Below are 14,632 nucleotides of genomic sequence, written 5' to 3'. Positions count from 1 at the left end.
GGTTAAATTACATGGAATGTACACTGCTGATAAATATACAATGCCACATAAAAAAAAAGGGAAGCACTCGGAAGTGGAGGAAGAAACAAAATGGAACCTCACTGCAGTGATTACAAAATTAAGTCAAATTTATAAAAAAATTGAATCCACTTATCAGTAAGATGTTGCAACCCCTGTTGCCTGGATGCCTGTGTTAAGGGTTGGGAAAGGTATCATAAAGCTGCTGTATCCTCTCCTGAGATCAGTTGGCCCACAACTCTCTCAATTGTACCTTGATATCCTGGCTACTCGCACCGGGATGGAGTTGATGTATGAGCTGTTGTTGAGCATGTTCCACTGGGGACAGATCTTATGAGCTCGCTGGCCATGTGAGTACCTCAACATCCTGCAGACATTTCATCACATGCACTACGTGTGGAAAAAACACAGACCTGTTGAAAAATGGCACCACAATACTGTTGCATGAAAAGTAGCACATTAGGATACAGGATGTACATGGCATGCCATTGTGCCGACAGAGTTCCCTTAGTTGCTACCAGCTGTGAGCTGAAATTGTACCCAATGGCTCCCCACACTATGACATCAGGAGTATCACTGCTTTGCCTCTCCAAATCACTGAAAAATGGGACCTCTCCCCAGGTTGCCACCACACTCTCTGGTGATGGTAATATGGAATAGTGTGAAGCCCTGATTCACCCCTGAGAACAACAACCCCTTTTATCAGTAGTCCTTGCTTCCAAGTGATGGTACCACTCTAAACACAGCCATTTCTGTTGTGAACAGCAGACTATGCATGGGATGGTAATTCCCTATTCTAGCTGCTGCTCATTTCTGATTGTTCTCAGATGGCAGTCGCAGATGTGATGGGGCACTTGGTGGACAATATTGTGATCCTCCTTTGTGAAAGTCAGGAAAGTCAGACTCGGTCAACAGGAACCTGGATGATGAGTATGCCTGTTCTCATGTTCCCAATCAGTTCAACATTGGTCCTCTGTTACATTCAAACACCCCAAAAATCTGGATATTGCACAAATTGACCAGCCAGCCAAATCAAGACTCACAATGTGGCCCCTTTCAAACTATGTCATGTGCTGATAAAGCTGCCTCACGTGAGCACATGGCATCTCTCTCTCTCTGTCAGAGTGATCACTCAAATCTGACATTCACACTCCTTATATATCCTACCAGGCCTGGTACCAACACTAAATATGAACAATGGTAATGTACTCTGGAGGCTGTTCTACTTGTCACAAAAAATTTCATCTCTAATCACTAACATACCCATTGATGATGTGTATGTGTATGACACTACATTGACATCTGTCTGTCTTCTGGGTACTTCAATTTTTTTTGTTGGGTACTGTAGTTTAACATTATTGTGAAGATGCCCTGGGTCCCCACTGGTATCTGTGGTTATTATAGATGGCACTCAAAGCTTTAGATTTAGCCACTATTATTTCTGATCATCAGTATCCCTTCATGTTGTTGTGGTCTCACTAAACGATGTGTCTGTGCCAAAAGACCAAACTGTACTACAGTTGTTTGAAGACTGCAGTGAACTAATGCTGTTGAACGATGGCGAATTATTAAATGTGTGTTGTGGATTCACTGTGCTAATTGGTAAGCAATAAAGATGTTCTGGCTGTTGGGTGAATATTGTAAGTACAAAATCAAATGCTAGTTTATGTAACATGAATGGATTGTCAAGGATTACAGTGTTTCTAGATACGAGCAGCCTATTATCCTCATTCTGGAGCCAAAACACATTTGGTGCTATGCATGTATACTGGCTGAAGGCAAGAATAGCAAGTAATGAATACCGACAAAGTAAATCACAAAACAACATTTATCACAACTCACTGCGTGTTCTTTCTAATGGACATGCTTTTTTTTCTGTCAATTTCAAAATGTATCTTACAGAATGCTATACATGGTACATAGTGCTAGATTGCTAGATAATACTCTTCTTTCTACACATACATAATAGTGTCACATTACACTTGTAATGTGGAAAGAAAACAGGGGTGGCAGGAATGTAGTTTTCTTTAGTTAGACAAGTATCATAGGCATGTGCAGGATGAGAAGAGACAGCAGTGCATGTACAAGAGTTGCTTAGAAAGAAAGAATGCAGATTCTTGACACACACACACACACACACACACACACACACATACACAGTAGCTAGGACTGAAAGTTGTCATGGAAATACTCACAAGGTATAACACTTATTTGACCAACTTCTGGCAAATTCACTGAGCAGTGAGTCCAAATGTTAAGAGCACAGATTTTCTGCCCATTTTGTATGTGCCAAATGACACAATCTTACTGAAAATCACTAAAAAGTACTGAGTATAAAACACAAAATATACTGCAGTCTGTTAAGTGATTAAACTTGGCTGTTCTTGAAATAAAAACAATGCCACATATTAAAATCAATCTGTAACAAAATCAGCTTATTTTCTCTCTGCAATATGGTATGAATCATTTTCTGAAGAAACTGTCTTCTTAATAAGTATTCATTGTACAGAATGAGGTAATTAGAATGATATGTAGACTAATTCCAAGAACCTCTTGCTACAAAACGTTCAGAATTTGGGAATACTACTGTTGCTTTCTTGAACATATTCTCCCTCATGCGTTTTGTAATAAAAAACCTAAATCTCTATGACAATAATTTAAAAGTCCAGTAATGACACCAGATACAAGAACAACCTCCATTATAATTAAAAAAAAAAAAAACTTGTCATCAATGCACTAATGCGTCAAAATCTTGAACTTGCTTCCCACACGATTCAAAAGCCTGGGAAACAAGAAATTCTTTTTCCTGTCTAAATTACAGTAGTTTTGTTGTATTATTCTGTTTATTTGGTTGATAAGTTTGTAAATTTGAGTTTGACAGATAACTGATCATTATAATGAACTCTGGTTTCTGAATTGTTGTCCTAAACAGTGTGTAATGTGACTATAATTATTTCAGGATTATGCTGGTTTGTATACTGTCATGACTGCATTCATGTTATTTCTGTACAATTATATTTTTTATCCATTCACACATTGTTTTGTTAATTCACTCATGGACAGATGTGGCACGAGTCAAATTATACATAAACAGGCAGATGCAAGCATTGTTGGCTACTTCTGTAAGGTATACTAATAACAACAAATTATGACTAGTACTTATACTCAATTTTATAATTATTGACATTACTTCTCAAATACTTATGTTATGAGGAAAACAGTTACTTTGAAATAGGCTGTTGCTCCTCACACACAACTCAGCTGACGTTTTTATCTACTATTTACAACCAAGCATTTAGGTAATTTTACATTATTGGTTGTCCATATACTGACCAAGTCAGTATCTATCTAATCCAAGTATTAAAGCTACATGAAATTTACATTTCTGAGTGCAAGTAGTCTGATAAATTTTAGAAGTATTGGTTGATGAGGCAATCTTTTATTTTGTTTTAAATATTTCGGGATTTCCAGTTTCTTGCTTGATATCCACTGGCAACCTGTTACAGCCTTTTGCACCCAAATAGAAAACTGCAGTCTGAACCCTAGAGAGGTATGCTTAGTCTATATGGAAATTATTTCTACATCTGCTATTGTGGTTGTGAGTTGTTTTAATCCTAAATTCACTTTTTATTAGTCACAAATACCATTAAGGAGTGTCTAAGCATAAGGATTAAGGGCCCTGAAGAGGTCTCTGCAAGATGTTTGGTTATCAATTTTACACAATATTTCTGTCAAACACTTCTGTAGAATAAATACTTTCTTTGTTTCGGCTGCAAAACCCTAGGAGATTATGCCATAGGACAAAACTGAGTAAAAGCAGACGAAGAATGCTAGCAACCCAGTCTGCAGTTCAATACGTTGAGGGAGATTTCTGAGTGCATGGCAGGCAGAACTGGGCTTTTTGGTTAACTTCTCAATATGTTGATGCTACCTCAGTTTATTATCCATCTGGATGTACAGAAACTGCACACACAAAACCTCATCTAGTGTGAACTTAATGATCTCTACTTCTGGTTCCTTTAAGTCAATTTATTTGTTTGAAATTGCATAAGATGAGTGTTTGTAAGATTAAGGTTAAGCTGTTGTCTGTTGCAATGCATATACACACAGTGCAAAATAAATGTCCACTAGCACCATACATAGAGTTGTTTACTAGAACCCTCAAAAATGTAAGCTCTACAAAATTTCTTGGTATATGGATCCAAGAAGATCTAAGATGGGTCCAACATACAAAATACATTACAAATAAATTAAATACCATTTGATATACTGTATTATCAAAATTCTTTCCGATTGCACATCGAAAGAGACACTAAAAGATGTATACTTCACCCAGGCAGAATCCTTACTGAGATACAGTATAATCTTTTGGGGAAACGCATCTGCTAGCAAAAGTTGTTTTATATGCCAAAAGAGAATTGTAAGAGCCATAGAAAATGCTGCATCAAGAAGCTCATGCAAGCCTTTATTCAAGAAACTAAATATCCTTCCACTACCATGTCTGTACATTTTACAAGTAATCACTTTTGCAAGGAAAATCTTAGAAAATAGCAATAATTTTGTGTCAACTAAACAGAGTATCCACCTGTATAACACAAGGAGAAAGCAGGACATACATGTTCAATATGCACACATAACACTATAACAGAATGGACCACTGCAAACAGGAAACAGACTATACAATACGCTACCTACAAATATTAAAACAATAAAAGACACTTCAAAATTTAAAACTGCTGTCCATAAATATTTATTGCAAAAATGTTATTATAGTATAGATTAATATCTTGAAACATAAAAATTTATTGCCAAATACTAAAAAAAAAAGAAAAAAATAATTACTTGGGTTAAATATAATGTATGGAAGCTGAACCTTCAGTTGTGATAATATTAAGCCTAAATCAATGTAAATATTCTATATGATTTAAAAACATGTATTGTAAATCACAATGACTTGTCCAATATCATATTGTATACCTTTTACAACAAATGATCAAAAGGACAAATAAAAATGTAATGTAATGTTAGCTAGTATTAAGCGTGTCCACCCAGGATTGGAGCAACTGAACAACTTCCTCTACCACAGTTTCAACTACCTCTTGTCACGCCATGAAACTAAAAATATTCCACCCACTATCCTTCCAACCTCTCCCACAGTGGTAGATCACTGCCCAAAAAACCTACACAATATCCTTGTCCATCCCTGCTTCCAACCCCTTTCCTCATGGCTCACATCCATGTAATAGGTCCAGATGCAACATCTGTTCCTTACATCCTCCCACCCCCAACTACTCCAGTATGGTCACAAGCATCACCTATCCCATCAGAGGCATGGCTACCTGTGAAACCAATCATGTGATCTACAAGCTGAGGTGCAATCACTGTACTGCATTCTACATGGGAATGACAACAAACAAGGTGTCTGTTCACATGAATGACCACCAATAGACTATGGCTAAGAGACAGCTGGACCACCTAGCTGCTGAGCATGCTGCCCAACACAACGTTCTTCACTCCAATGACTGCTTGACAGTCTGCACCATCTGGGTCCTTCCTCCCGACACCAGGTTTTCTGAATTGTGCAATACATCCTACATTCCCGTAACCCTGCTGGCTTCAGCCTTAATTGTCACTGTTCATCCCCTTCCTTGCTCCCAGTCCAGCACTACACAGCATTCAATTCCACTAATGCACCCAGTCTCTCTACTTCCTTATCTCCTTCCCTCTCCCCCTCCCTCACCCCATGCCCCTCTGCCTATCTCCCTACTGTATCTAGCTGTCCTACATTGCCTCCAGTCCCCACCATGTCCCTTAATGCTTCCACAAGCAGCACTTTATGGTCACCGACCACCCCTCTACTATCCTCCCCCTCTCTGCCCCAGCCGCCTCCTTCCCCCTACCACCCAGACTGCTTCTCCCATCATGTGCAGTCTGGGCTTGGTGGCTAGAGACAGTGGTCATATGTGTAAGACCATTCCTTGAGTGAATGTTGACATGTTTAGTAGTCTTTTTGTTATGCCTGTTTGTGACTCAACATTTCCACTATCTGGTAAGCAGCAATCACTCCTTTTCATAATATTGGTAAAATTATGAATTATTTATCTTATTACTGTTCAGATTTTTTCAATGTAGCCATATTTATTCTTTAATTTGTAAGTTACTTCAATACCATCTGCTATGGAAATAATTTATGAACATCTCTCAGTATGAATACTGATGTGTAACTGCAAGGCGTGCTTTTTAAGTAAAGTTCGTTTTGCTGTAGACACTAGTAGTTCACGCATGTACAGCAACAAGCATGTGCGTCATGTACCAGCATGCCTTGGGATCAACTGTGCTCAGTTACAGCTCTGTAGCTAACCTGTACGGTTCTGTTCTGTGCTTTCAAAATGTTTAAGACTATCAACTCGCTCGCCGCGCATGACGTTCACTCAGTGATACAGTTTTTGTCAGCAAAGAACCTGTCTGCTGCAGAAATTCATCAAAGGGATTTGCAAAGTGTACGGTGACACTGTTATGAGTGGAAGCAAAGTGCGTAAGTGGATACAAGAATTCAAAGATGGCCATGACAACGTCCATCGCCCATGATGAGGACTGCTCCTGTCGCCCTCTTTGATTACAGACAATTTGGTGGCTTCAGTTGAAGCAAGGATTCGTGAGAACAGGCACTTCACAATAACAGGTCTCTCAAACGAATTTCCTGACGTGTCAAGATCAGTGCTTTACAACATTGTTTCTGAACACCTAAAGTTTAGGAAGCTATGCTCCCATTGGGTCCCATAACTCCTAACAGAGGACCACAAAAACCAAAGATTTGAGTGTGCGATGAAGTTCTTTACTCGTTATCACGAAGAAGGTGACAGCTTCTTGAGTCAGATAGTAACTGGAGACGAAACATAGGTTTCGCATATCACGCCCGAATTTAATAAACAGAACATGGAATGGAGACACACACACACACACACACACACACACACACACACACACACACACACTTGCATGTAAAGGTGAAGGCCAAACAGACTCTGTCCCAGCACAAAATCATGGCCTCAGTGTTTCGGGATAGGCATGGTGTTTTGTTGGTCAACTTCTTGCAATGTGGGAACACTATCAATGCAGAAGCATACTGCCAAACCCTGAGAAAGCTACGCAGAGCAATTCAAAATAGAAGCTGCAGCTTGCTGAGAAAGGGAATTGCCCTTCTCCATGACAATGCAAGACCTCACACTGCAGGTCAGACCCGCGATTTATTACACAGTTTTGGCTGGGAAGTTTTAGACCACCCACCCTACAGTCCTGATCTTGCAACGAGCAATTACCATCTGTTCCTCCACTAAAAAGAACACCTCAGTGGCAACCGTTATAATGACGAAAACGTGAAAACAGCAGTGAACTCCTGTTTATCGGAGCAGGTGGCAAGTTTTTATGAAGAGGGTATTTTAAAATTGGTTGAGAGGTATGATACGTGTTTCAACAAAGTTGGCAACTATGTCGAAAAATAGAGTGAAATATGTACTTTCTGAAAATAAATTTACTTTTTTGAAATAACCTTTTGTTGGGTACTTATGTTCAAATGGATCTTACTAAAAAAAAAAAAAAAAAAAAAAAAAAAAAAAAAAAACGCTCTCGTGAACATGAAGGGCATTCAGTACTTAATGCAACACTTTTTTTTCTTGGCCTATTTCAGCTGAAAAAATGTGGAACTTGTATGACATCACAGAATATTCCTGCTTTGGTCCCTATTGCTTCATGAAGTCACAATGGATCATGGTGCATTATGTTTCCTTCAAAATGGCACCTGTAATCGAGCTGTGTTCCAAGCAGAGAGCTGCCATTGAGTTTCTATTGGCAGAAAACCAGAGCATCGCTGATACTGACAGGTGCTTGCAGAATGTCTACAGAGACCTGGCAGTGAGTCACTGGGCGAGGTGTCTGTCACCATCGCAACAAGGTCATGGAAACCTGTCCGATCTCCCACATGCTGACCAACTGCACATAGTTGTGACTCCTATAGGGTTGGAATGTGCAGACATGCTAATTTGCAGCAATCAATGGGGTCAAGTCAAGCACCTCACTGCACAACTGGACATCTCTGTTGGCAGAGCTGACACTCATCCACCAGTTGGGGTACTCATAGGCGTGTGCCTGATGGGTTCCTCGCCACTTAACACAAGACCATAAAGAGCAATAAAGTACCAACAAGGCTGATCATGACAAGACTCTGCCCAAAATTGTCAAAGATTATGAAACAAAACAGTAAGCCATCAAGTGGTGCCACATCACCTCTCCTACGAAAAAAAAGTTCAAAGCCCCACCCTCAGCTGGAAAGTCATGCCGATGGTCCTCTGGACTCTGAATGGGTTATTCTGTTTGATGTCTTCCCTCATGGTGCAATGATCAACTTCGAAGTGTGCTGTGTTACCCTCAGGAAACTGAAGAAATGACTTCTGTGTGTTCATCACCACAGAAATTCGAACAAACTTCTCCTCTCCCATGACAACGCAAGGCCTCACACAAGTCTGCACACCCAAGAGGAGATCACAAAAACTCCATTGCATTGTTCTACCTCATCCACCCTACAATACAGATCTTGCACTTTCTGACTTCCATCTGTTCAGCTCAATGAAGAATGCACTCCACAGGAAGCAGTGCCTGGTGAATTTTTTTTTATTTATTTTATTTTTTTTATTTTTTATTTTTTTTAGATGGCATTATTTTATTTTTATTTTAAATTTTCACTGCTGCTAGCCAGAGAATGTAGGTGCCTAGTAATTTTCCACAATTACTATGGATTGCACACAGCCAGAAACCAGAACTATTCAGACAATAATAAGAACGTTAATTCATACACGGTGACCTAAAACTTTCATCAGCTAACCCATAAAATAAATAAATTATATTTTCGTAGCAAGGTTTGCATCTACTGTCCACAATGAAATATTTTATGCACATTATGACAGTGTTAAGTGTAAATCTTACCTAATACACAGTGCATACAAAAAGTATTACATTTTTATTTTGTATCTGTAATACCAGCATGGGTACAAGGCTTAGCATAATTGTTTAGGATTGTAGTTAAAGCTTATTTACATGTTTATTGAGATTTCCAACTGCAATAAATAAAACTTTTGGCAACTTTCAAGAGTAACTACCATGTCTAATAAAAATATTGGTGTACAGGGTATAATGCAATGTATGACCCATCTAAATGTCTTAATTAACCGTGTGCTGTCAAAACTTCTGATGAACATGTCTAGAAGAGGTAGGAAGAAGAAGACTATTGTAAGGTGACTGACAGCAACTTGGGAATCATAAAAAAAATTGCCATCTTTCCATTGTTTGACTGTGCTAAACCAAGAGTCTGAAACTGTCAGCAAGAAATTCCCAAGTGAGAGAGGATGAAATACCTTTCTGTTTGTTCATGGCATTCTGATGTTGAAGTTTTGTTCAAACACATAGACAATGAATGATAAATTACGGGAAACATTATCCAAGTTACACTGCAGTGATTGTGAGATTTCTAACAGTAATACTGCACAGATTAAGTGAATCAACTATGCTCACCTTTACACTGAGTATATTATTTGCTAAATTAAAGCTTATATCGCATGTATGATTGTTGAGATCTCAATAGAATGTTGAAACCCCATCTGTTATCTGTTTGGATGGATAATACTTCTGTTTTGATGAAGACATAATAGTAATCATCTGAAGAAGGTAAAATAAATCCCAATTATGGAATTCTGTGAATATAATTTTGAACTTTCTCACAAGACATCTAAAGAATTAGGTAGCATGTATGAAAACAACCAAATAATGAAAAATCTTTTGCGCATAATTACTTATCTTCTGTCAATATCTTTAAGAGACTGAATGTGGGATCTATAATGATGTCATAATAAGATAATTATTTGGTGCTTACCTGAAACCTATACATCTCACCACTGCGTACATTATTGTCAACAGTTCCTCCAAAAATATACATCGCATCACCAATAACAGCAGCAGCATGGAATAATCGTCCCGAAGGAACCTACAACACCAGAAAATAAGACTAATTGTAATATTTGACATTTACAAAGGTTTTCATCAATTGTCCCGAAGGAACCTACGACACCAGAAATTAAGACTAATTGTAATATTTGTCACTTACAAATGTTTTCATCATCTATGTATTCACAACCAGAAATTTGTACTCTAAATGAAAATATTTATTCGAACTGAACATAATATTTTAGGCTTCATTTTTTATTTTCTCAACACTCACTAAACTACCCATGAATAATTCACATACAGACAGTCGCAAGCTTGTCGTATCACTTTTACATATTTAAGAGCTACGGAGCACCACCTGAACATCACGTAAGAAAATATAAAGTTTCAATATTGTGAAAAGGAAAGTTGCTACTCACTATACAGGGTGAATCACTAACTATTGCCACCAAGAATAACTCCAAAAGTATGATACAAGCTGAAAAGTTTGCGAGACAAAAGTTGCATGGGATAATGGGGGCCATAATTTGACACTGGTTTTTTGTTGCCAGGTGGGGTCACTTCAGAGAGATGAAGGTCAAAAAAAATTTTTTTTTTTTTTTTAATGGGATGTTATAGTTTGGTACTTTTTTCTGATAGCAGCTATTGAGATGAATCCAATGATGTGGAACAGTAAGGTCTTTGAAGGTCAACGAAAGTCACAAAGGTGGCATGAACGTCCATTTACAGCAGGTGCTCAAAGTGATGGCCGCTGGTATCAAAACAGCGCTGCAATCTTATCATGGACTGAGTGGTATTCCTTATCACTTCGGCAGTTATTGAAGCCCATGCTCTTACAATTCTCTCTTGCATATCTTCAGATGTAGTTGGAACATCTTTATAGACAATGTCTTTTACAAATCTCCACAAGAAAAAATCCAGAGACGTCAAATATGGCGAACAAGTTGGCCACAACATCTCCTCGGCGACCAATCCAGTGATTTGGGAATTGTCTCTGCAATTCATTTCTAGCCATCAATGAAAAATGTGATGGACACCCATTGTACTGATACCACATTCTGTTCCTTGTTCCTAAAGGTATTTCTTCCAATAACAGACCTAATGTTTCTTGCAGGAATGTGGTGCACGTCCTACCATTAAGATTTCCTTTGAAGAAATAGGGGCCTATAAGTCTGTCCTCCAGAATCCCACATGATACATTCACCAACCACAGTGTTTGGTGTGCAACTTGCCACAGCCAACAAGGATTTTCAGTTGTCCAATAATGCATGTTATGCAAATTAACATTTCCATGGTTAGTGAATGTATCCTAGTCAGTAAATAAAATCAAATTAATACATGTATCATCCCTCTGAATCTGAAGTTGAGCCCATCAGCAGAATTTAATAAGATGCATACAATCCGTACCAGTTAATTCTTGGTAGAGACTGATATGGTAACGATGATATTTATGGCAATGCAGAACACAAACAACACTACTCTGTCTCATATCAGATTCCCTTGCGATTTGACATGAACTAACACAAGGATCTCGAGCCATTGGCAAGAGAACCAATTTCGTTTCCTCGTTAGTAACTTTACTTTGCTGGATATGGTTCTGACCCATTTAAGATCCAAATGTTCTCAATTTAACACACAGATATTTAAATGTATTACGTGTAGGGTGAGTACATTGAGGAGATCTTCCAGCATATGAGTCCCTAGCGCTCACTGAATTTCGTAGGCATTCTCTGTAAATGAGAAGCATATCAACTTGTTCTTCGAAGGAATAGATCATTCACATTCACTTGATTCGACGATAATAGTCTTACCATTCCTATTAGTGTTGTCTTGCAAAACCATCGAATGGTGTTTACATGTCAATGGAATGTATTCGGAAAGTATTTACTATTTGCACAATATACGAGAGAGAATTGCCAGAGCATGTGCTTCAATAAGTCCCAAAGTGATAAGGAATACCACTCAATCCATGCTAAGAAGATTGCTGCACTGTATTGATACCAATGGTCATCACTTAGAACACCTGTAAATGGATGTTCATGCCACCTTTGTGACCTTTTTTGACCTTACTGTTACGCATCATTGGATTCGCCTTGATAGCTGCTATCACATAATAAGTACCAAACTAGAGCATCCCATTTAAAAAAGCAAAGTTGACCTACATATCTCTGAAGCAACCCCACCTAGCAACAAAAACCATCATCATATTATGGCCCCCGTTGTCCCATGCAACTTCTGCCCGCCAAATTTTTCAGCTACTATCATACTTTCGGAGTTATTCTAGGTGGCAATAGTTAGTGACTCACCCTGTATAGTGGAGATGCTGAGTTGCAGATAGGCACAAGGAAAAGACTGTCCTGAATACAGCTTTCGGCCAGTAAGGCCGTTGTCAAAATTAGATTACAAACACACTCTCAAGCAAACGCAACACACACACACACACACACACACACACACACACACACACACAACTGCAGTCTCAAGCAATCAAAGTTTCAGAGATAAAAGAAAAGGGGAGGGGGCAGGGAGAGGGGGATGGAGATTGGGGAGGGAGGGGAGGGGGATGGAGAGGGGCAGCAAGCGGGAAGGGGGGAGGGCAGCGAGCGGGAAGGGGGGAGAGGGCAGCGAGCGGGAAGGGGGGACGGCAGCGAGTGGGAAGGGCGGACGGCAGCGAGCGGGAAGGGCGGACGGCAGCGAGCGGGAAGGGCGGACGGCAGCGAGCGGGAAGGGGGGAGGGCAGCAAGCAGGAAGGGGGGACATGCCGGGGGGGGGTTGCGGGAGACGTTAGCTGGTTGGAACTGGTGGGAGCTAGCGGGGGGGATGGGAAGGGGGAGGGGAGGGAACGGGGGAGGGGAGGGTGAAGGGAGGGTGAGGGGAGGGTGAGGGGAGGGAGAAGGGAGGGTGAGGGGAGGGAGAAGGGAGGGTGAGGGGAGGGAGAAGGGAGGGTGAGGGGAGGGAGAAGGGAGGGTGAGGGTGGGGAGGGTGAGGGGAGGGTGTGGGGAGGGTGAGGGGAGGGTGAGGGGAGGGAGAAGGGAGGGTGAGGGGAGGGAGAAGGGACAGTGAGGGAAGAGGGACAGGTGCAGGGCTATGCCAAAGTAATTATACCCCCTTAAAATAATTCACAGCCACTTTTAATGTCTTTTAAAAAAATATGTCTATTGAATGCGTCACTAAACACATTTTTCCAATCAATACTGTCATTTTACATCAAGGGCTCTTCAGAAAAGGGTACAATTTACACACCTGTGAATCTGAAGCTGGCATTACAACAGACCATGTCTGAGTATCCAGATCATAACAATGCAAATCATTTGGTAAAGTGCTGTCAGCAGCTCCACCAAAGACATACAGGTGTCTGTCATACGCAACCATGGTGTGGCCATACCGACGGGCAGGTGGTGGAGGTGCACCACGTAGTATGTGCTCTGTTGATATACGAGTCCAGCTGAGGAAGAAATTTAACGTGACAAACTGTTTCCCAGGTTAATAAATATAGTATATTTCATCTGTTACTATGAATTGAAGCTATGAATTATTGAACGTCTCTTAACACCTTAACCACAGTATCTGTTTTGCCATTGTAGGGTAACAGGTTATTTAAAAGTGACCAAAATAAGACTGAGTCGAACAGAATACTTGAGAGAGTCAATATTATGACAATAAATAACCATCACTAATACTGTCTAATTACAGTTTTTAATACAAAATTATTTTTTAATCACACGCGCACGCCACGCACGCACGCACGCACGCGCCCACACACACACACAGCACCAGTGCGTGATGGGAGTGGCGAGTAGGTGGGAGTGAGGAAGAGGCTGAGGCAGGGAGAGGGAGGGATAGTACGCTGAGTGTGGTGGACAGTGAAGTGCTGCAGGTTAGTTGGAGGGTAGGGGAGGGTAGGGTAGGGTAGGGTAGGGTAGGGTAGGGTAGGGTAGGGTAGGGTAGGGTAGGGTAGGGTAGGGTAGGGTAGGGTAGGGTAGGGTAGGGTAGGGTAGGGGAGGGAGGGGAGGGGAGAGGAGGGGATAGTAGCAGAAAAGGACAGAAATAAAAAGACTGTGTGTGATGGTGGAGTGACAGCTGTGTAGTGCTGGAATGGGACCAGGGATGGGACTGGATGGGTGAGGACAGTGAGTGATGAAGGTTGAGGCCAAGAGGGTTACAGAAACAAAGGACATATTGCAGGGAAAGTTCCCACCTGTGCAATTCAGAACAGCTGGTGTTGGTGTGAAGGATCCATATGGCACAGACTGTGAAGCAGTAACCCTGGCAGAGAATGTAATTCAGCTGCTCTAGTCCTGAGTGGTACTGAGTTACGAGGGGAAGGCTCCTCTGTGGCCGGACTTTGAGAGGTGGTGGGAGACTGGAAGGATCAGGCATGGGTGATTTGTTTTCCACAAGGTTAGAAGGATAATTACACTCAGTGAAGGCTTCAGTGAGACCCTCGACATATTTCGGGAGGGACTGCTTGTCACTGCAGATGCAACGACCAAGGGTGGCTAGGCTGTGTAGAAGGGACTTCTGGGTATGGAATGGGTGGCAGCTGTCAAAGTGGAGATATTGCTGGTGGTTAGTAGGTTTCATATGGCCGGAGATATTGATGTAGCCATCTTTGAGGTGG

The 14,632-nt window shown here is 40.7% G+C and overlaps 1 protein-coding gene across 2 annotated transcripts in view; it reads right to left on the bottom strand.

Moving 5' to 3' along the window:
* Positions 1-14,632, bottom strand: part of LOC126101556 (leucine-zipper-like transcriptional regulator 1) — a 137,210-nt gene that overhangs the window by 82,081 nt on the left and 40,497 nt on the right. For both annotated transcript variants that reach the window (XM_049912193.1, XM_049912194.1), the window contains exons 7-8: positions 13,255-13,456; positions 9,941-10,051 (exon numbers count right to left, since the gene is read on the bottom strand). In XM_049912193.1, coding sequence (XP_049768150.1) covers positions 9,941-10,051; positions 13,255-13,456 — 313 coding nt within the window. The remainder of the gene's footprint in view (positions 1-9,940; positions 10,052-13,254; positions 13,457-14,632) is intronic.

The sequence above is a fragment of the Schistocerca cancellata genome, chromosome 9 (genome assembly GCF_023864275.1).
Source record: "Schistocerca cancellata isolate TAMUIC-IGC-003103 chromosome 9, iqSchCanc2.1, whole genome shotgun sequence".
NCBI classification, from domain to species: domain Eukaryota; kingdom Metazoa; phylum Arthropoda; class Insecta; order Orthoptera; family Acrididae; genus Schistocerca; species Schistocerca cancellata.
The sequence above is the reverse complement of the archived record's forward strand: the minus strand, read 5'-3'. Positions and strand labels throughout refer to the sequence as shown.